We start from the raw sequence: 22,812 nt of genomic DNA, 5'->3' as shown, positions 1-22,812 counted from the left end.
TGGTTGTGATGTTATTTTAAGTTATTCAATCTTTAGTCTGACGGCTTATTCTAGGTTTATCCATAAATAATTTGCTTCTACTTACTTTCACTTTAATGTGCTCCTTTACTTATGTACAAACACCTGTCAGTTTTCCTAAAGTTTAAAAGCGTTCAAACAGTCACCATCTCGTTTTGAGTACCTTTAGTTGTTTCGCTCTCACGGATCAGGAAAGTGCCTCTGGCGTTGCTGTTGGAGAGCAGTTGCCTCTCTGCGTCCTTTCGACCCAATTTACCAAAATACCAGCTGAAGGAAGGAGGAGAAATGGAAAAAAAGATGTGGGAAATTTGTTTTCAGTGCTTTCCTAAATATTCTATTTGTACTGTGCGTGCAACCATGTCACATCTAACAAAGGCAATGAGCTGACTTCTGAAATATTTATGCTCTCTGGTGATGAAGCTGCCGTGCCTCGGAGACCCGTGGAGGCTGTGTGTGAGAGCGTGTGCTCAAATGAAAAAGTTTCACTCACTCCTCGGCTTGGATGGAGTCCACAGGAGCTACGTAATTGCTGGGAATGTATCCAGTTCCACCTGTAGTGAGAGAACGAGCCTCCCACCAGTCTCCCTCGCTGAAAAATGAGAGGGTGGATTTAACAGAGCTAGATCACCATTTACTCATCGTGTAAACAGAGTGGATGCACTACATTTAAGGAAATAAACGCACTCTTCTTAATACTCTGAATGCTGTTGTTTTAGTGCAAATCTAAGACAAAGCAGTTGTAATGTAGAGACCCCCGTGCATGACCACCCTTATGTGATTTAACCATTCTGAAATTAAAATTATAAACTCAGTTTTTGAATTCATAAATTTGACTACAGCTGAAGCTCTTCATTCGCAACTATGATTTGAGTGCTTTATAATTTTCAGGACAACGTTCGGACAGTCTGCTCATTTGTCGCCACGGGGCGATCGTGGCTCAAGAGTTGGGAGTTCGCCTTGTAATCGGAAGGTTGCCGGTTCGAGCCCCGGCTTGGACAGTCTCGGTCATTGTGTCCTTGGGCAAGACACTTCACCCATTGCCTACTGATGGTGGTCAGAGGGCCCGGTGGCGCCAGTGTCCGGCAGCCTCGCCTCTGTCAGTGCGCCCCAGGGTGGCTGTGGCTACACTGTAGCTTGCCATCACCTGTGTGTGAATGGGTGGATGACTGGATATGTAAAGCGCTTTGGGGTCCTTAAGGACTAGTAAAGCGCTATATAAATACAGGCCATTTACAAATGCGCTTCTTATATCCCAAATAATATCCAGTGGGAATCACCTCCAACCTTGTGAAAATATATATTATTTATATATAAATATGTAAATGTTCTAGCAATAGCTTGTTGGTTCCCCTTTGTTATAGACCATTTCCTGGTTTAAAAAAAGAATTACACTCGTTGCCACTTTATTAGATACACCTTTCAACTGCTTTCTATCACACATATTTAATCAGCGAATCACGTTGCAGCAACTCGGTGCATTTAGGCATGTAGACGTGGTCTTGACGACCTGTTGATGCTCAAACTGAGCATCAGAATGGGGAGGAAAGGGGATTTAAGTGACGCTGAACGAGGCATGGTTGTTGGTGTCAGTTTCCCGCACAACCAGGATTTACAGAGAATGGTTTGAACGGGAAAATGCCTTGTTGATGCCAGAGGTCAGAAGAGAAGGGACAGACATCTGGTGTAAACAACGCGGATCTACTTTAGGTTAGTGGTGGGCTCCTAAACACTAAATGCGCATTGTTTAAGCGCCATATTTGACATGCTGCTTTTAGCAGGATAATGTCTGGTGTCACAAAGCTCATATTACCTCAAACTGGCTCTCGAACACGAGTTCACTGTACTCAAATGGCCTCCACGGTCACCACATCTCAGTCCAATATAGCACCTTTGGGATGTGGTATAACAGGAAATTCACATCATGGATGTGCAGCCAACAAATCTGCAAGAACTGTGTCGTGCTGTCATGTCAATATGGACCAAAGTCTCTGCAGCACTTTGATGAATCTATGTCACAATGAATTAAGGCAGTTCTGAAGGTGCACCTAATGAAGTGGCTGGTGAGTGTATGTTTCCAGCAGGACCTCCCATTCCGTTTGGAGTTAGGGACTGAAATTTGACTGTCATGAGTAGCTGAGATAACTGGTTGGATTTAGGGGAAATGCTTGGTTTGGATTCAGCGAAAGAGAAAACACAAAATGACAGGGAGACAGAACAGAGGCTCTCAGATGTCAGTCAGCATTTACCATGGGAAACGCCCACGCACAGCCCGCAAGTATGGTCTGACTGTTTAATTCTCCTATAAAGATGCGATAAAGCAACACAAATCACTGTAGTTACACAAAAAGTGAGGAGAATCCAAGAACCTCACAGACCCGGTTAAGTCTGTCAGATTGGTGCCGGTGTAACGTTTGTTACAGCCGGACCAGAGAAGGAAAACACAACCACCACCCTTTTGGTGCTGTCATGCAGATGTTTTCACACTTACGTGCTGTTGAGGATCTGGAACCTCTCCCCTTTTCTGAAGCTGAGGTCATCCTCGGTCCTGGCTTCATAATCATAAAGGGCCACAAAGAGAGTCACCCCTGCCGCAAAACAAAAATGTTGCATGTGGTGGTTATGTGGCTGAAATATTATGGCGGTGGGTTTTTCATTCCATTTTTACTGTAGGGTTCGTTCATCTGTCTAACACATGGGGCTTATGTAACGGCAATAAATATTACTGCCTTCTTTGTTTATTCTTTACACCCCATCTGCTGCATTATTTTCACCTTAGAAACAAAACAAATTTCTACTCTTTTATCTTTCCAAACATCTCACTAGCAGCGCTAACTTAAAAAGAATTGTGGGAGTTTTTCGCTTATAGAAATTTTAAATAAAAGCAACAATTTGGAGACTCTTGAGATGTTTCAGCGCAGTTTGTGATTTATGGTGATGTTTTACTTTTAAGGACTTGTGTGGGACATTTTATTTTTTCAAATAAAGTAAAACATTCATATTAAAAAGCTAATTGCTACAGGTGTGACACAAAGCTTAGCTTACAGAAGCAAACTCTTTGCCACTAACTGATTTGGATTTATGTCCTGATACCTTAATGACAGCTGTATGATCTCAGTTTAACAAGAAAGGAGCACTTAGACTCTAAAAAGGCAAAAAATATAATAAAAAAAAGTTGATGGGGTAAAAAAGATTTCACAAAAACAACTTTTGTTATTAACTGACTTGTGATGCCTACTTAACTAACATAAAACTGCAGACCTAACGAGCAAATATAGATACTACTTGGTGCTATCATGGTCTAGATGAGGGAAGCCAATCAAAAATCTGCCAGTATCTGTTAATAAGCCTAAAACTGTAAGTGTTCATTTTCTGATTTGATCTAAATCCTCCAAGCTGCAATCCTAATGTCGACCAAATCTGCACACTGTCCGTTGAGGTCATTGCAGATCAGATCAAGTTTCGGCTCTACATCTGTTATAGTTTCAGTTTCTTACGCCTCAAGTCTTCACTGTACAAATTAGACATGCATTTTATTTCTCATTCCCCCTCTTAGAGTAGTTTCTTGTTCATGCGAGCTGGCGACGGCAATTTCAAAGATGTTGGTTTTATTCAACCGCAAAAAGGGTTCAAAGTACGTCACAGACATCAAAGCAAGGATGGTGGCGATTTATAAATCTGATGATACGAAGCTTTCAAATTTCGAGCAAAAGAGTGTAAAGCTTATTTCTCCCCATTTGAAGCGCTCTTCAGCAAAAAGTCTGCTCTCTGTCATTGTTCTTCACAGTGAACTGGTCATAATTTAGGGCATTTCTATTCATTTTGAGGCTCTACTACACACAAGAGAAGGCTCACTTATTCATTTAGTAAATGGCACACAAGCCACGAACTTCACCCGTTATTTAAGTTGAGCCTGTAATTCTGAGAACAGAAAGCTGACAAGCCAACATAAGCTGTTTTTTTTGTTAAACATCTATATTCACAGGCCATACACTTGTTAATCAGTGTAATCTATAATCAGCCAGTCACTTGGCAGTAAGTCTGTGCATTTAGGCCTGTACGCATGGTCAAGATGACCTGCTGAAGTTCAAACTGAAGGGTCATTTAAGTGACTTTGACTTTAAGTGACTTTGAATACTTAAAGGTGGTTGGCGCCAGATGGGCTGGTCACAGTGTTTCAGAAACAGCTGACCTGATGGGATTTTCCCCACACAACCGTCTCTAGGGTTTGCAGAGAATGGCCCGGAAAAGAGAAAATATACAGTGAGTGTCAGTTCTCGGGGTGAAAATGTCTTGATGATGCCAGAGGTCAGAGGAGAATAGCCAGACTGCTTTGAGCTGACGAGAAAACAACACTAACTCATAAAGCCACCTGGCTCTGTAAGCACACAACAACATGAAAGAATGGATCCATCCTACCCGGCAGCTAGCAGCCTTCAGAGACATTTTTAGACAGTTTAAATTAGACATTTTATTTGTAATTTGACCCATTACTTAACAGCGTGTAAGTTTATCTTCCAACAGGGTACTCAGTGAATTTATTCCGGGCAACCAAATTCATATCATTTTTAAAATGTGATATTTTCTATTCATGTATTTTTCAGGGCAGCACGGTGGCACAGTGGTTAGCACTGTTGCCGCACAGCAAGAAGGTCCTGAGTTCAATTCCACCATCAGGCCGGGGTCTTTCTGTGAGGAGTTTGCATGTTCTCCCCGTGTTTGCGTGGGTTCTCTCCGGGTACTCCGGCTTCCTCCCACTGTCCAAAGACATGCACTTAGTGGTGATAGGTTAATTGGTTAATCCAAATTGCCCATAGGTGTGAATGTGCGAGTGAATGTGAGTGCGAATGGTTGTCTGTCTCTGTGTGTTGGCCCTGCGACAGACTGGCGACCTGTCCAGGGTGTACCCCGCCTCTCGCCCTATGACAGCTGGGATAGGCTCCAGCGCCCCCCGCGACCCTGAACAGGATAAGCGGACGCGAATGGATGGATGGATGTATTTTTCAGGTTCAAATTATGCAAATGTTCCGTTTATTTGCAGTTTTTATGCACATTAGCCCTTTAAAAGGTGACAAATATTTTTAAGACATGTAAAATAGCTCACATTCATTCACAGTCTAATATTACCTGTGCCTCCCCGAGATCGCAGGGTCCCAGACTGCGAGGACGTGTGGACTCCTCCGAACACAGTGACTCCCTGCGAGGCTGCGCTGTGGAAGTTGTTGTAGTTGGGAATGGTGGTGACCCCAAAGCTGGGGTAGTGCTGCGGAGTGGGGTCGGACCCATAGCGGTAGCCCGAGTTGTGCGAAAGGCTGGTCTCCCGGTCATCAGTGAGTTTTGCTGCTTCTTTATCCTTACATTGGACACAGCCCATTCTCTACTGTCTGTGGGTGGAGAGAGAAAGAGAGCGAGATGGAATTAGCACTTAGGTAAAATAATAGCTCAAAAGCCGTCTCCACTGGGGAAATTATGATTCAATATTCCCATTATTTCAGAGCTTCCTTTGAGAGCTCCACAGAGTCTTCTGAAAAATCTTTCAATTAGGCTGAAATTAAACACGACGCTTTAAAAGATGCATTACTAATTAAATGGAGGAACACAATGCACCACAGCTGTATGTGCTCGGTAAATATGACCGCTGCATATGTACGCTCGCATTAATGCTTTATGCTGAGAATATCCAGTTAAACTGGCCGTAAAACAATTTAATGGCCCTACTTATCACAGTTTACTTTTCCATCTGATTGCATGACCACACTGAGGAGAAGAGTCTACACCGAGCCACTGACTTTACAAGAGAGCATTTACTTTATTTTTGTTTGCTTTACAAGGAGCCACGCACACGCGCGCTGATGGAACATTTGTCCTCACTAAAGCAAAGATAAACCAGTTTTTGAAATGAGGGACACAGCCTGCTTTCTGCTTTGTCAATTAAAAAGAGCCTTACCGTCTTTGCAGACCCAGTTAAGTTAATGAACATTTTGGCTCGCCGTGTCCCACTCCCCAACCCCCCCTTTAAGCCCTGGAAGCTCGTGAAACCGGTTCAGCATGTCTAAGAAGAGGGCCCCGGCAGCAGCGCTGTCTTTCAATGGCATAAGCAGGCAGCTGACTTCAGAGGCAGCTAATTGGAAACATACTTGTTTACAGTGTCGGTGAACGGAGAGAGGTGGTGTTCGGAACAAAAGTAAACACTGCAACAGATCGAGGACAAGGGAAATCATCCCAGTGCTCTTTACCCCAGCTGTATAACCCCCCAAAAAGCACAATCTGCCTTTATACAGCAGGTAATGTTGCTAATATTGGAAAATAAGCACGTCTTTCTAAGGAAACTATTTTCCAAGCAGAAAACAAGCAGGAACCACAGGCTTGTTTTTGAAGGACTGGTGCTTAATGCTTACAAGCAAAGCTACACAGTATAAGATCAAACCCTTCAGGCCTGTTTTACATTTACTAGCAAGAAACTTTAATGCCTGCACAGGCAAAAAGTGCAAACAGATGTGTCACTTGCTGCACAGTGGGAGAAAATGCTGCAGAATGTAACAAGTCAAGCACTATATGTAGATGAGGAGAAAATGCATGAACGTATCAGATGAACGGGAAATAATGCCCTCTTTGAGAAGAGGTCACATGATGGTGCAGTGTCAAAATCTTGAAATGATTATTGTTGTTGCAAAGTTGCAAAACACCAAAAGTGGTTTTCAAGTGCAAGTTGTTGTAAACCCATCAATGCTTATCTATTATACTTCAGAGAGAGCAGTTTGGTCCAGAAGAAGCTAAGTCTGAGGTCAGATTTCTCTGAAAGATCACGTTACATCTGATGATTAACCAGCTAGAAAAACGAATTCTGCTGCATAAAATTGTATTCATTCATTCATTCATTCGACAAGAAAAATCCTTGCTGTGTTGCCTGCATGGAAAAAGTACCAAGAGGGACTCTGACACCAAAAACTGAGTTTTCCTTCTGTATACAGGATTTCATTATTGCCACACTATACAGCTTAGCTCCAGTTTGCTTAAGTAACAAAAGGATGTAACTGCTGCAGAGAGACCGACATCACTGTGATTCATTACTGCCAATAAAACCCCATAAAATACGCAGAAGAAGAAACGAGCCCAGCAGCATTACAGTATAAGCTCTGACCGAAGCAGAGACCGCAGACAGAAATACAAGAAGCACGGCTGCTGTTGCGTCTCCAATAATCCTTCAGATATAAAATAATCTGTTTTGACATCTATATTTATATCTCCAATCTTCTGGTATTTACAGCACGTTGCTCTAAAGTACAGCTGATATATTTAAATGTAAAAATCCTATATATGAATGGCAATATGGCAATAAAGCAATATTCAAAGCGAATACGTGGACTTTTCAGTGCTTCCACACTTGGTTTTGCTGTAGGGCTGCCACAAACGATAATTTTGATAGTCGACTAGTCACCGATTATTTTTGTGATTAGTCGACTAATCAGATCATCATCCATTGGACGTACAGGTACAGCTTATTGCACCAGCAGCATCTGGTCTTATATAACTATCATTAGCTTACAGCTTGAAGTGTTTGTGCTAACTAAAAATAAAGACAAGATGGTCGTTTATTAATTTTTAATGAAATTTGCAGATTGTTTCGGTGAAGTTTAATAAACTCCTTGCTTTCTAAAATATAACAGGACACCGGAGTATATTCTCCAGCGTCTCACACTTCTGATAATCAGCTGTCTGCTTGACAGTTTTAGCTGTGCAAAAACTATAACTTTAATCTCAGCCAAACCGATTTACTCAGGAACAAATAAAATACTAAAGAAAGCCAAACACTAACATTTTTAAGTTATCTAAGTGACTTATATATATGTTTAACCTGACTAGCGAAAGACGGCAGTGGGTTTGAAAACGATTTGCCGGGAGTCCGGTGTTCTCACGGCTCTAGTGAGCCTAGCCCCCGCCTAGCTAACGAGCTAGTGGGTAACAGACGTCTCCGAAAACGTCGGAGCGCTTTTGAAAATATGTGGTGTCTTGATAAACTGAGCAGATATTTGAGGTTTACACAGCTACATTCTCGCCTGAAAATATGTTAAACGTTTATTTTGTGACCAAGAAAGAATAATAAGAGTAAAGTTAAAACTAACTAGCTGCCGCCATTGTTGACAGCTGCGCTATGAATTCTGGGACACAGCTTCTTCTTCTTCGGGGTTTAACGGCAGCTGGCATCCTTGTACATGCAGTGCTGCCATCTTCTGTTTCAGTCCGTTATTACACTCTTAAATCCTACTACTCATTCCTGCGTCCTTTGTGATCTTACAAAGCTTCAAACGATGCGTCGACTATTAAATTAGTCGTCGACGATTTTAATAGTCGACATAATCGTGACTAGTCGACTAATCGTGGCAGCCCTATTTTGCTGTTTGTTTTATCTTTTTTTGCTGGACAAAGCAAGTAAATGAAGACTTCAGGATGTTGTGATGGGTATTTTCTGACTTTTTAATCGACATCTGAGAACTGATATAAAACAAAAAGGGGATCCGCTCTAACAATTCACTGAGGAGAAGAAGCAGCAGTACTACAAACACAGCAGAATGAATTGATTTTCCACAGTTGAGTTCAAAACGTGTCTTTTCAACATGTTGCAGTGATTTCATTAGTATCGGGACAGCTGACAGTAACCAAAGACGGCCTCCAAACCAAGTTAACACTGGGTGGCGATGAGTGTGAATTCATCAGGGCTCAAAATTGTATGGAGAAAGAAAAAAGGAGGACTGGGACACGTCGTGATTTCAGTCCAATTCAAATAATTTAAAATAAAAAAACAAAAACAAAGAAAACCACATATCCAGTACTGTCACTCGGCTTGGGACATTACAGTATTTATTTGGCCAGGAAAGCTATGAATGTACAGTTATGTGAAAACGTTTTGTCCATATAACTGAAGCATTCAGGTGTGTGGGTAATGCAATGCCACAGTGGACGTCCCAGTAAATTCAGCCCAAGGTCAGGCTCTTCAATGGTCGGAGAAACTGCAAAAAAAACCCAAAAAACTCTGCAGGCCTCAGTTAGCTATTAAATATTAAAGTTCATGACTGTAAAGTTAGAAAAAGACTGAATGAGTATGGCTTGTTTGGAAGGGTTGCCAGGAAAAAGCCTCTTCTCTCTAAAAAGGACATGACAGCACAGCTTACGTTTGCAAAGTTGAATCTGAACAAACTACAAAATGTCTAAAACAGAAGTGGCCTCAGAAGTGGTCTCATCTGTCTAAAGGACAGTAGAGATGTTTGGCTATAACACACAGAGCCATGTTTGGAGATACGAGGCGTACCAGCACAAACACCAACTGTCAAGCACGGTGGGGGAGGGGGAGTGATTTGGGCTTGTTTTGCAGCCAGAGGACCTGGGCACCTTGCAGTCACTGACTCGACCATGAACTTCTCTGCATATGAAAGTATTCTAAAGTTAAATGTGAGGCCATCTGTCTGACAGCTAAAGCTTGGCCATTTGGGTTAAAGTGTTGTAACGGCCCAGTCGAAGTCCAGACCTCAGTCTGACTGAAATGCCGTGGTGGGACCTTAAGGCAGCTGAGCATAAACAAATGTCTAAAAACCTCAATGAACTGAACCATCTTTGAAAAGAAAATTGAGCAAAAATTCCACCGCAATGATGTAAGAAAGTGCGTCATACAGAAAACGTCTGCTTCAAGTTATAACTTCTAAAGGTTGTTCTACTACAAACTACTGAATCATGAGGGTACTTCGTTTTAGAACTTGGAACTATCACATGACTGTATTTAACAAGACCGTGCCCGAAGTCCACACGAATGACAGAGGTGACCTGAGGTAGTCAGGCATTGAAAATAAAAATAAATTCTTATGAATACACAACAGAGAGAAAAACAATATCAAGGCCACGAATGTTAACTTCCCATAGTTACTGCATTTCTTTACTCACCTTCCCCGTCGATACAAAAACCTCTAAACGTGGCGTTAATAAGACTAACGTAGCACCAGAATATATTAACTGAGCAGGTGAAGTCTGATTTCTGGTGGATTTTCTCTTCAACTCAAGTGATTGAAATAGCACTGCCTCCACTCCTGCAGGGATCAGAGTAAATGAGGGGAAATCTCATGTCGTTGTGCTGCCTGTGGGGATTATGAAAATCTTGCTCTTCAAGTTAAAAAGACTAGGGATTACTGTAGCTTTAGCATACATTTACCATTCAGCTGCACAGAATCTATAACATTTTGCCTTAATATAGTATTCATACATGTTCCCTGTGTGGTCTTTTTATTGCACAGTGTGTATTTGTAAACATTAAATCATGTCTGTGTTGCGATTCCAATTAATAATCTCATATTTACAAGATAAAGAATCCTTTAGATGAGTCGGTGAATCAGCAGCTTTTCACATTTACACGGTAATTTAATAAGAGTTTCACGAGCGTTCATCATAGATACATTTCTGCTCTCCGGTTACACATGAGTCAACACTACGTATGAGATCACAACATAAGTTTTAGATTGGTGCTCTCGCTGCATTTCATCATGGTGGAGATGGACACAGACACACGCAAGTCTACTCAAACCCCCCACACCAAACCAGCAGATGATGGCATCAAAGCCTCGGGGCTTGTTCCCTTTCATGGCACAGCCTGGGTATTGCATGACCACCTCAGCCTCTGCAATAGCAATCATCACGCTATTTTCAGACCCAAATGAGCAGCTTGCTGTAGAGAGAGTGACAATGGCGTGATCAGGAGGGTCCTTCGGGGACAAGATTGCAATGTGCTGTAAGAGTTAATTCAAAAGCCAAAGAGAAGGAAAAGGTGAGAGGCCTCAAGTTTTTCACCAAAAACGTGTTAAAACGTTTTTGCTACTTACCATTTACCATCAGCTGTAAATTGGACTGAAACCAACTCCTTTTAGAGCAAGCCTCAAGTGGACAATAAATTGCAGTTTTCTGCTGTTGGTGTTTTTGGTTTAATTTTTTAATTTTCACAAAATCTGTGTTAAAATGTTGAGGTTTTTTTTTTTTTTTAAAGAAGCTGACCATAAATGAGGTGTTCATGGAACATATGTAAACTGAAACATCAAAAAATGTGAGGAATTTTAGGAATATCTGTGAATATCGCTGCAGGACACCCTCTGCAGTGACTTCCATCACGCCTACCACCACAGGTAAATCCACAACCTGTTTTTAGTAACTATCGGCTTTCACACTATTTTATCAAATGCACCACTGAACAAGCAGTTTTTTTTGAATGGGTACCAAACACACAGCAACGGGGTCAGCTTTACTTTATCTGTCACAACCGCTCGGCTCAACTGGAAATTAATTTACCCAAATGAAAGCCTTTATTTTGATGCCGCACAAGCTTGAGTGTTAATCATCCATAACAACAGTCATAGCGCTGGAGGCCATAATGAGATAGTGGGTCATTTGGAGTAAAGCTGCAATCAATATACTCTATTAAAAGGACAGACATGTCAGGGTCGCACAGACTAACTGATGGATTTACCAGGAGAGACTCAGTCAGGCCTGAAAAACAAATATATCTGCAGTCTGATTTGTGTTACGAGCAAGAACAAAAAAGATAATTGGATGTGTAAGACTAAAAAAAAAAGAAAAAGAAAAAGACTGAAATTCCCTAAACAGCAACAATTATTTTATTAAGAATTACGTAAGAATGAGTGTAACATCTGCAGCTTCTAAAAAGGGAACATCTGACGATTTCCTAAGTGTTACAAGATTATGAAATATGTATCTATCTGTGCATAACTTTGAGCTCAGGGAAAGTATGTAACATTACGTGCAACTGACTGACTTCAGCAAGTCCTTCAATCATTTCATCATTTTAAGTAATTTTTATGTTTTTAGATTTTCCTTAAAATGCTGTAACCTTATTAATCTCTCACTCTCTGGAGATCAATAAAGTCTTAATGCTACAATATAAAATAATCATACAAGTCTGCAGAGTAATTGCTACATGTGAACCTAATGGTAACAAGTTTACAAGATATTATTTCAGCTTAGAAAAACAAATTGAAACGTGGCTTTGACTAATAAACTGTGGAAATTATGGTCAATTGAGCATTACATCTGGCAATGTTGTGATAATTTAACCTCTACGAACTAACAAATCCCTCCAGAATACAGTCTTTCCTCAGTCTATTTTGCAATTCAACACATCTTCTTAAAAGGTATCCTGTTTAAGTTGAAGTGTGGGGGTCCTTTTACACTCAGATCACTGACAAGGCACAAAACAAGGTCAAACTTCCCACATGCCTCCCACTGGCATCGCACTCACTGTGACCTTATTCAACTCCATAATTCAACGTTCTGATCATGGAACAAAGACGAGACCAACGAACCAACAGAGGATCTTTTTTTTCCTTTTTAAGAAAAGCTGTGTGACATTTGAATGCACGTGAAACCCACTGTTATGTTTGCTGGATTTGGTACAACGCTGACAATCTCCTCCTTATGGCTGCCATTCTCTGAATAGTTACAACATTTGCTTGTGTCAGACAACCGAGTTCATTCAGTGTATCAACAACGAGACAATGGCCACTTTTCACTCTGCTACAAGATTATGAGCACAATGAAACACTGTTAAAGCTTTCAAAGCATTCTTCGTGTGCTGAATGAACAGAGCTAGTTATAAAACACGCAGCTGAGATTCATACAGTACGTGCGTGTGGGTTTAAGCCTAGCTGTGTTTTAGTGTCACAGTGTCTATACTTGAGCTTCTTGAGTCATGTTGTTAAATCACCGATCCCATTGTGTATGTCTATTCAGTCAGCGAGACCAGTGCAGACTAGGTGAACACTTTCCAAACAGGAAAAAAGTGTTATCCAGATACCAGAGCAGATTCTTGCTGCTTCTGCCTGACAGTCTGAACTGAGGGTTTAAATGATTCTTTCCAAATCTTGTGCCAGTGGAGGGTAATGGTCGATGCAAGAATCCAGTGGAAATCATGATGAGGTGGGTTTACAGGAACGGAGGATGGAAGGTTTCTGGCAGAACTAAAAATCGCACTTGAGTTGATGGAAAGTGTAAAACACTGGCACGAGCCACATGGCGCACAAGTGCTGGACGCAGATCTACAACGATAAGCCAATTAGCAGATGCAACCCCCCCCCCCCCAAAAAAAGAAATAAATTGCAACTTGTTTGATTTATTTATATTATTAATAAAAAAATGCTAAAAATGTGTGGCTGTTTTACACTTTTCATTAGTTTAGTGCCCAAAACATCAGAATACAAAAAAATATACCCACTGCAATTTCCATCAATGAAACCTGATTTTTTTCAGACCCCCAAACAACTAAGTCTTCCTAAATATTTAGAATAATGGAAAATGCTCACATTTTAGAAACTAGAAAAATATCTTCAAATGTGGCTTAATGATGATCTTACAGTTAAGTGCTAATTTATTTTCTGCTGCTTGACAGATTAATTTTACAATGATAATCATCACAGTAGATGTCAAAACAAACCAACACCTTCCAAAAATCTTAAAAACCAACAAAATGGTCTTAAACTAAAGTTATCAACTGAGCCTTATTTTGAAAAGCATCTGCATTTCTTTATAACTTATTTCAGGTTTGGCAGATTATGCGCCAGCAGGTTGAACTGTATAAGGGAGAGCGAGCCTGAAGGGGGAAAAGTGCACGGTCCACGAAGCACAACATCCAACTCCTTTCATTCAAATTTAATACATACCATGCACACCAATTGTGCACTCATTCATAGGCAGGCTGAACTCAGGCCTTCAGGGAGCTGACTGAACAATTTAACAACCAAAACAATAACTGCTGACTAACTTATTGCACATGGGTAACAGTGGGGTTAGCTCACACATATCATCCCCAGTGTTTGCTCACAAGATGGATGGCTGCACCTCCAGACACATGAGATAACCCGACTGGAACAGCTTTAATTGGATGTTTAGCAGCGTGGCAATGCAATTAACTCAAAGCATATGATAATTCCTGTGGAGTTAAACAATTAAGAGGCTGTCCGAAGGCCAGCCTGGCGTTTATTAGGTGTGTGTGTGTGCATGGCCTCAGTGGTCAGCTCTGTTCTGCAGCGCATCCATCCCTGCTGCAACACAAGAGCCCCCTCTCCAGAATCACTGCAAAACATCATCCACAGTCACCATCACCGCTCTCCCAGTCTTTTCCTCAACGAGGGCAATGTTTACGCAAACCACACAAAGCCAGCCCTCCGAGGAAGACTCGGAGTAAAGATTGGCGTGACTGCAGCCACTCAAAATGTGTTATTTATCTCATCTGCTCTCTCTGCCTCTCTCCCTCTCGAGATGAATTCAACTCGCTTTCCACAGCGCAAAATAGGGGACAAGGCTGGCGCACCAATTGAAATTCAACAGAAGAAAAAGAAAAGCGCGCTCACCGCAGAAAAATCAAATTAATCCATCGGAGTTTCCAGAGGGAGCTTCGTGGAGGAAATTCGCGGTCGTCTTTCTTCTCTGTCAGTGTTTTTCCTCCGCACAGACAGAGAATAGCGGTGGGAGACCCGTCCCTGCCGATACAGGAGCTCCTGTCGCCGCCGTGTGTACGGATGATGACGAAGGCGCAGGGGGTCAAGTTCACCACAGTAAAACTGCAGCTTCCGCCAAGTACTATCAAAATAAATCTCCTGGTTGGCAAAGCTTTTTGTAAAAATCGATATTGCACGAAAGCAACGCTAAAAGGCATGTTTGTGGAACCAAAATTAATTCAAGGTATTTCAAGATTTAGTAGTTCCACTACTTCTTATCGCTTTCAAACAATAATAAGCCACTAAAATACTTATTTAGAAAAGTAAACTGCTAGGGTGGTTTTATTTTGGGCAGCATATGGTGTTTTATTGTTGGGTCTGTCTCTGGTTGTCTTGACGCAGATGTTATTGCGTACGCTTGATGCGGATCCACACCGACCAGTAGCTTCGACTGACACCGCTTTCCTCCAATGAGAGATTACAATGTGTGGCCGGGCACCTCCTCCTCTTTGGAGTATGACTGAAAAACGGGGCAAGGTTGGCAAATTCTCTGTTTTTGTTCAAGTAACGTAGAGCTCTATTTAGTAGCTTCTTTCGCCTTTTAGTGCGAGTAAAACACAGATGCACAGATATGATGCAAAATGAAATTCAACACATCTGTAGCGTTTTTATTTATTGAAATAATTAAAGGGATCAGTGCAATTATATTATATAAATACAATTATATATAGTTTGCATGAGTTTTTTGTTTGAAAGACTTAAAAATATTTTAAATAATTGTTGATATTTTTTTATTATTATTTTGATGAATATCAGACAGAGAGTATACAGTACACACATGAAAATGTGTTTCTCTTCTGTTGCGATAATGACACACCAGCAAAATTTCAGCATTGATTGGGAATGTTTTGTGAAAATTAAACATGCAATGAAGACAGTAGTCATTCAGAATTGACCACTTATGCTTTAGTAATGAATCCCAATGCTGACCTCTAACCTCCATTTACTTTGCATTCCTTCAGTTTCAGACTTGTTAACCCATTCAGTCCCAACACTCTATGAGGAAGCACTTGGCGAGAGTGGGAAGGAAAACTCCCTTTTAACAGAAAGAAAAAACATTCTGTACGCTACCTAAAAATGGAAATTAGGTCTAGACAAAAGACAGATTAAAACACTTATTCATCCAAAACACACACATACAAACAACTGTATGTCCAGATGAACAGAATGAGCTTTTTGGGAAATCAGATATTCATCCACTGGGTTGTGAAACTTCAGGCTATCTTCAGGCTACCTCTGCCGTAAGTTTTACCCTTATATACAATCTAATCAAGATGTGTGAAATTCCTTTTAGTTCCTTGTCCAAATACAATCCAATCTGTACAATCCAAGTGGATGATAACAGAAAAACGATTCCCCTAAATAATTTTATCTACACATACACCATGCTCCCTTTTCTTTAAGTACAAGTGCTGTTCAGCCCTTTGCCAAGGCAGGTCTGGCCAACAGGTCTTATGTTTGACACCTATAGTCTAAATCAATCACATGACTTCTATAAAAGGTTTTAAAATGATCACAGTGACAATGTTACACTGAATATTGCACTTGAAGGGAAGTCCAATAAAGTTACAGTACTTTTGTTTCCATGCGTACTGCACTAAAGTAAGAGTGTTTCAGTGTGCATCCATCAATCATCTGTGTAAGTCCCCTTGTGCTTTCAAGCCCTGACCCGCTGAGGTACAGAATCCACAAGAGCTCTGAAGTTGTCCTGTGGTCTGTGAACTTGACTACAGACTGGACTTCTGGGGATTTTGGAGGCCAAATCAACACCTTGAACTCTTTTCCATAGCCTTCAAACCACTGTGTGGGTGCACTGCTATCAAGAAATGCTGCTGCTGTGAAGAGAAGGTGGGCAGTACATGTCAAAGCAACGTCCACATGAAAGTCAGATCGCAGGATTTCCCAGTACAACATTGGCAGGAGCACAAAACTGCCTCCATTTGCTTGCCTTCTCCTCATCCTGTTACCATCGTTTGCCCAGGTAAGCAATGTATAAGCACCCTCATGTCACTCTTACTAATGACAAATGATTTGGATATTTTCATAAATAAATTTCATAAATTTCCTCCATTCACTTAACATTCATTCAGTTTTTCAGCTGTTAGTATTTATCAGCTATCTATAAAAAATGATAACATTTTTATTCACAGTAGTCACAAATAATGACTTGCTCATATACACTCTGACATAAAGACAGGAGCTAAAAACCAAACCTGCCACTGCCAAATGAATAAAAATAAAAGACAATAAAATTAAGAAAATAAAGAAAAAACAAAAGAACAGCTCGCCGTAATTATACAGACTTCAAATTTCATCCATATTTTGTGGCAGCTGGCTAATTGGTTCAGCTCTTCAGCTTTAATAGGATATGAAGAAACTCACATTTTGTCTGTTATATGTGTCTGACCAGAAATATTCAATAAAAAAAAAAAAACTCAGGATAGCAATAGTTGTTACTGGAAATGAGCTTAAAATGCTTCATGGTTCTGTATGTGAGCTGTATACTCCCTTGGGTTTTAGCATGGCTATTAACAATAAAAAGAAATAAGTGCTTTTATACTAAAACTCTATATTTTGTATTTATTTTTATTTAACTAGGATAGTGTAACTACTCTATGAATTTGACAAAAGCAAACAAATGATCACAATAAACTGTGATACTGATAAATGTAGATGCTGACTTAAAAATGTGGCCTGTTAAAAAGAATGAAAGTTAAACAAACATCTTTATGCTTTCTCCCCATGTTATCATATTTATGGCAGCTCATCATAATTATGCTACAGCTTTGCATTTAATCAAAATATAACAACAATGAGTGTGGCCTAGTTAGGCTGCTGAGGGTGGGTTAAAGAAGGCACCCTAATCCACAAACTGCTGAGTGCTTTGCCGGGCTGTCTTCACTCCACTCTCACCCTGCTTCTCCACCTCCCAGAGTCACCATCTCTAAAGCCCTATTCAGCAAATGCACTGCCTCTTCCTTGCAGCCATTTTGGACTAACAGTAACCATGGAGATGTGGGTCATGCAGCTCTAGCAGAGAGAGGAGACTTGTGGCTGCTGGTGGAGTTAGAGCACTGCAGGCTGCTGGATCAGACAGCAGCAGAGAGCCATAAACTCTCATTATATCTGGGTCACTGGGATGCTCCCGCTGCAAGGAGCAGACAAGACACTATTATGCAAGAAGAGGGATAAGAGAAGTTTTGGGCACATGGTCTTATAGTAACAGGGGATGTCTGTTTACTGAGTGGGGCGTATGTCAGTAGGGTGCCATGATGACATAAGGTGAGACCAGCTGAGTGATGCTTAGTCAACCCAGCCTTCAGAACATACTGTTGTTTGGAGGGCTTGCATTCATTTACAAGCTGTGATGAACAGTTTTAGGGCTCTTTGTTGCAGCCAAATTAGGCTAAAGTGTAAGCCGTGTTTTCTATAAAATATTACACATATGTAAAAAATATACATGATTGCTGTGTTGCACACAATCGCCGTTATCATGCACTTAGAAATTAGACAAAACAAAATATTTACCGGTACAGAGAACAGACGATTTTCAGTGCAAATCAGTGGCCATGTTTATGTGCAAGCAAATATTTTGCACTTTTCCAGGGGAGAATCATCAGATATGTCTAATCTAAACCTTATGCTCAATATAAAGCAAAACATGGAACATCAAGTTTCTGGGAAAAGAAAAGAAAAGAAAAAACAAGTTGTAAGCCATGTTGTTGTGTCTCTCCTATTGTCCGTGCCCCCCCTCCCCCCCGCCAGCCACTCCATGACCTCCCCACTCTTTGGGATTTCGGACTTTTGATTGGTGGAGACCGGATTGCTTTGTCGTCATAGCCCCATTGCCCATTCATCAGCGGACTTGGGCGTTGTACTCCGCATCTCATTTGCGGCGGGGCCAATTTCTCCATTAAGGAACTCCGTTCGGGGAAAAAAAATCGAAAGAATTCGCGTCTTTCGCACCTTAGCTACTTTTTCCTTGTGCAAGCGCTCGCACGTCCCTTTGTGGTCATCGTGATTCCGTGCTGATTCCTCGGTTGCAGAAGGGGGAGTCGGCTTTTGACTTGATTTTTCTGGGGAGGAAGCTTGCGGTCTTTGTTCATTCATTTCATCGGTTGGGTCCCTTTGTTGGAACAAAAGCATGGGAGCACAAATCTCCAAAACCGCTGGAAAAGAGGAAGCCGCCGTGGAACAGCCAGCAGAAGGTGCAGCCGTTGCAGCAAAAACGAACGGACAGGTAGTTTTGTGGGCTTTTTTGTTGTTGAAAAGAATGATTCAGATCTTAATTGCGCACGCGGAATTTTGCCTCAATTTAGCAATGTGTTGCGTCAATGGTGTGCTCAATGTTCCCTGTAGCGCATCTCCACGCTCACCGGCTTTCAGGGAAAGTGGCCACATGTAGGCCTGCACGTTTTTCACCGGCAAATGCACAGTTTCAGGTTATTTTCTCTAACGCATTTAAACTATATATTAAAACTTTTAAGTGAAATCATTTAAATTGATACACAAATGTATTTTTTTTAATTCATCCTACAAAAAAAATGCCTGAATGTTGCTGCACAACTATTCCAGTGAGTGATGATCGCAGAATTATTTAAAAATCGTTTTCTTTTTAAATTGTTTGTAAAATAATCGCAGCTGTTCTGCGGCTCCTGTGTCTAAACATTGCGCCTGTGCTTATTCATTTGGTTGAAATGTGTGCAGCAGGGGTTTGTGGCCGCTCTCAATGTGGCATGGCCATTTTAAAAAACGGTACCACGCCTTTGTTGCCAGATTGACGAAATGAGCCACGGTTTTTTTTTCTTTCTTTCTTTTTTTTTGTTGCAGACACGGGCCGCAGAATCCGCAAACTATAAAAAGCAGAAAAGAGTAGGATGAGCTAAGTGCATGAAAATTTTAAAAATGGTGCACATTGGTGGACTACACGGGGCATTTAAAGGAAGGGATGAGATGATGGGGGGGGGGTTGCGAATTCCTATGTTGTTTCCACTGGCTTCAATCTGAACGCCACCTCGTGGATCCCGGTTGTACTACCGTCTAAGCAACTAGCCTACTGCTGTAAGCCACAGATCTGTCGTCACTCTCCTGGTAACAGATGTTGTTGCAGTTTAAGGAGCTTTTTCTTATTGGTTACTGCTAGTCTGTGAGTATAATTAAATATCACAGGACACCAGGCTTTGCAGGGGATAGCCCTGCACACACTTATGAGTGTGTTTGACCTAATGAACTTAAATAAGTGCATGTTCAGTAATTTCATTTTTATTCTGTTTTCTTCCAGGAAAATGGCCATGCCAAGACCAATGGGGATACCTCTCCTGCTACAGAGGAAGTCAACAAAGCCGAAGTGCAGGCCAATGGAAGCACTCCTACTGAGGAGGCACCAAAAGAAGAAGGTGAAAAGGTAGAGGGTGCCGAAGCCAATGGAGAGAAGGAGCCTGCCGCCACAAATGGAGAAGCTTCTGCCAAACCTGAGGAAGGCACTCCGTCTACTAGCGAGGATGGCAAGCAGAAGAAAAAGCGTTTCTCTTTCAAGAAACCGTCCTTCAAGCTCAGTGGCTTCTCTTTCAAGAAGACCAAGAAAGAGTCCGAAGAGGCGACAGAGGACGGTGCGGGAGCAGCAGCAGAACCAGCCGAAGGGGAGAAGGCGACATCTGAGGCACCTACTGAAGAGGCCAAGCCAGATGAGGCCGGCGAGGAAGCCAAGGAAGCTGCAGCTGAGGAGCCAAAGGCCGAGGAGGGGAAGGCAGAGGAAACCGCAGGAGAGGAAAAGCCAGCTGAAGCTTCACCTACTGAGCCAGAAACGGCAGCCAGTCCAGAAGCCGCTGCTGCCGCCGAGTAATCCTGCTGAACCAGACAACAGAATGAAGGAGACAATGTAGCCCATCTGAAGGAATGCGAGGACTTTGTCTAAAACCAGGGATTTTTTTTGTTTTTGTTTTTTTTGCTTTAGTGTTTGTTTACTACTCTGCAACCATCTCATCCATAACTGCAATGTCCCTGGCAGTGATGGACAGGAGGTGTAATGGAGAGTGTGCTGCTTCCTCACTGCTTATTGGTGCTTGCATTTGTGATATGGGTGAGTGTGAGAGTGCAAATGTGAGTGGGAATATTTTACTTTTTTTTTTCCCCCTATTTTTTTTTCTTTTTTTTTTTTCTACATGAAACCGTGACTGTCAACACGTTGCTGAATTTGACACATATTTAATCAAAAGTGTTTGGTGCTGGGCAATTGGATGTAGCAGCTAAAGCTGTGTCTGCAAGATCTGACACATTGTGGTATTTAAAGGGAAAGTCCAAGTCTTAAATGTTGTCATTGCAGTGCACAGTTGTTTACAACTCTTGAAGCTCAACACTCCTGTGAACACAAACCATTCCTGAATGAACTAGATTTAGTCAACTGTTAAAACAGTAGGTGCTCATCACTTTCCATTAGATTCCACTGTTTCCAAACTCTGTAGTAATGCACGTTGTATAGACTTTGATATTACTGGTTTTATGACTGAGATGTACCTAAATGACTGAAGTTTTTAACAGATTACCCATTGTAAATGAAGTTTTCTTGTTTTTTCACCATTTGTAAGATTGAATAAAATTGGGAGATGTTTTAAGCAAGTTTCGCATCAAGCTGTGATGACTACAATACCTAAAAATCTACACAAGAAAGCACATAAATCTGTGGTTGGGGGTACTGTCTTTAAACAGCATTGGGGGTTTTTTTTTTGGTTTTTTTCTCTTTTTGTTTTGTATATGAAACTCACCTTATTCAACATGAAATGTAACAATATCTGCAAACTGGTATTAAGGTGTTCAGTTTATTATATGTGAGTACTGCTGAAGAATAAAGCAACAAAATGTGGATTGGCACTCTTGAGCTCCTTTATTTATGTTTAAAAAGCATAAAAACACCACTGCTGCCCTTTTATAATACCCATCATAAATCTGGAGAGGGAGTGGGAGAGTTTAGACTGGTATTCAGAGCTGAGGTCGGCTGCTGTAGCCACAGATATACAGATTCTTTGTTTCACAGCACCATCGTGTGGTGCACTGAAAGATTTCACACATACAGAAGGCTTTTTTTTTTTTTTTTTTCTTTTTTGTTAATGCAATGAGTTGTATTTAGGATTCTAAGTATTTGTCTGCTAAATCCAAACTGTAAGCTAGTTCCTCAGGAGAGGGGTCTAGATCTGCCCCCTATCCTACTTTTAGAAGCCTTGAGGGGAATGATTTTCAATTCAACTCAGTTCAATAAAACTTTATTGATCCTGAAGGTTGACCCGAAGGAAATTAGGTTAAGGCTGCTGACCTTTTGCCAGTGCCATCTTACCCTTCCGACCATACATACATTACACAACATCAACATAAACTAAATTTGACAAAAGTCTTTGAGGTAATACTCCAAGATGTTAGAAGAAAACTGCAGTCCTTGTAATGAAGAGGCGACGGTCACTTATTTAAATATTCACCTCATTTACTAAATTAGAGCAAAAGTAATGATAAATTAGCTGGTGAAGTTGGCCTTTGAGGACCTTGTTGCGTTTAAGACAGGCACATTTCTTTCCCTAAAACAAACTTAATCTGGAGTGAACCTAAAGTGAGATATGATTGCTGCCCAATAGTATTTTTAGTGATTTACCAATGAAGGAACTACACAACATAATTGTGCCACATGATTCAGGGTCAGTAGCGTTGCATCTGAACTCAGTTTCTGGTTTTGGACCATAAATGATAGTGTTTGAAACAAACATTTTTACGACGTCTGGAGGTTTAGTGTCTTTCGCAAACAGCATAGACTGAATTGATGCCTGTGCGAGATTCCTTCCATGAAACCCCATAAACACCAGAATGTTTTTAAGAGTGGAGGAGAAAGCAAAACACTCCTGCAGGGTGTTTTTTTGGCAGCACACAGCTCTACCCGTGCACATTTCAAACCCTCTATTTCCTTTGCACCCACTCTAACCTTGGACACCGTAGCTCTGGCCACCGCAAAAAGAGTGTGTTTTACACATAATACTTCTATTTCTGCTTCTTAAACTGCTTGTCCATTTTGGTCAGGTTGTTGAGAGACGTGCTGCTTCTTGTAACACCCAGTGTTCCTCACATGCTGCCATACACACATCTCTCTGCATCCTACTCAAGAACATCTGGTTCCTCTTTGCGTTGCTTCTTTCTTTCCAAACAGATGCACAACTGTATAGATAGACATACAAGGTGAACCTACTAACAAAAATATATCAAAGTAAATTATTCTTCG

At 41.1% G+C, this 22,812-nt stretch overlaps 2 protein-coding genes across 3 annotated transcripts in view; one reads left to right on the top strand and one right to left on the bottom strand.

Moving 5' to 3' along the window:
- The window catches only part of fyna (FYN proto-oncogene, Src family tyrosine kinase a), a 21,778-nt gene extending 7,165 nt beyond the window's left edge, over positions 1–14,613 (bottom strand). The window contains exons 1-5 of one of the 2 annotated variants that reach the window (XM_082516878.1): positions 14,412–14,613; positions 5,143–5,399; positions 2,507–2,603; positions 509–607; positions 182–285 (exon numbers count right to left, since the gene is read on the bottom strand). In XM_082516878.1, the coding sequence (XP_082373004.1) occupies positions 182–285; positions 509–607; positions 2,507–2,603; positions 5,143–5,389 (547 nt within the window). In that variant the 5' untranslated portion in view covers positions 5,390–5,399; positions 14,412–14,613. Of the gene's footprint in view, positions 1–181; positions 286–508; positions 608–2,506; positions 2,604–5,142; positions 5,400–8,138; positions 8,399–14,411 lie in introns of those variants that run through there. The other variant, XM_082516879.1, reaches the window with a different exon arrangement.
- A 3,782-nt stretch (positions 14,614–18,395) lies between these two features.
- On the top strand, positions 18,396–21,417 carry marcksb (myristoylated alanine-rich protein kinase C substrate b). Its single transcript, XM_082516686.1, has 2 exons — positions 18,396–18,798; positions 19,840–21,417. The coding sequence occupies exons 1-2, from the start codon at positions 18,703–18,705 to the stop codon at positions 20,398–20,400; spliced, it is 657 nt and encodes a 218-aa protein (XP_082372812.1). The 5' UTR covers positions 18,396–18,702; the 3' UTR covers positions 20,401–21,417.
- Positions 21,418–22,812: the final 1,395 nt, after the last annotated feature.

This window comes from Aulonocara stuartgranti (genome assembly GCF_965226115.1).
Source record: "Aulonocara stuartgranti genome assembly, chromosome: 19".
NCBI lineage: Eukaryota > Metazoa > Chordata > Actinopteri > Cichliformes > Cichlidae > Aulonocara > Aulonocara stuartgranti.
This window is presented reverse-complemented; position numbering and strand designations above follow the sequence as displayed.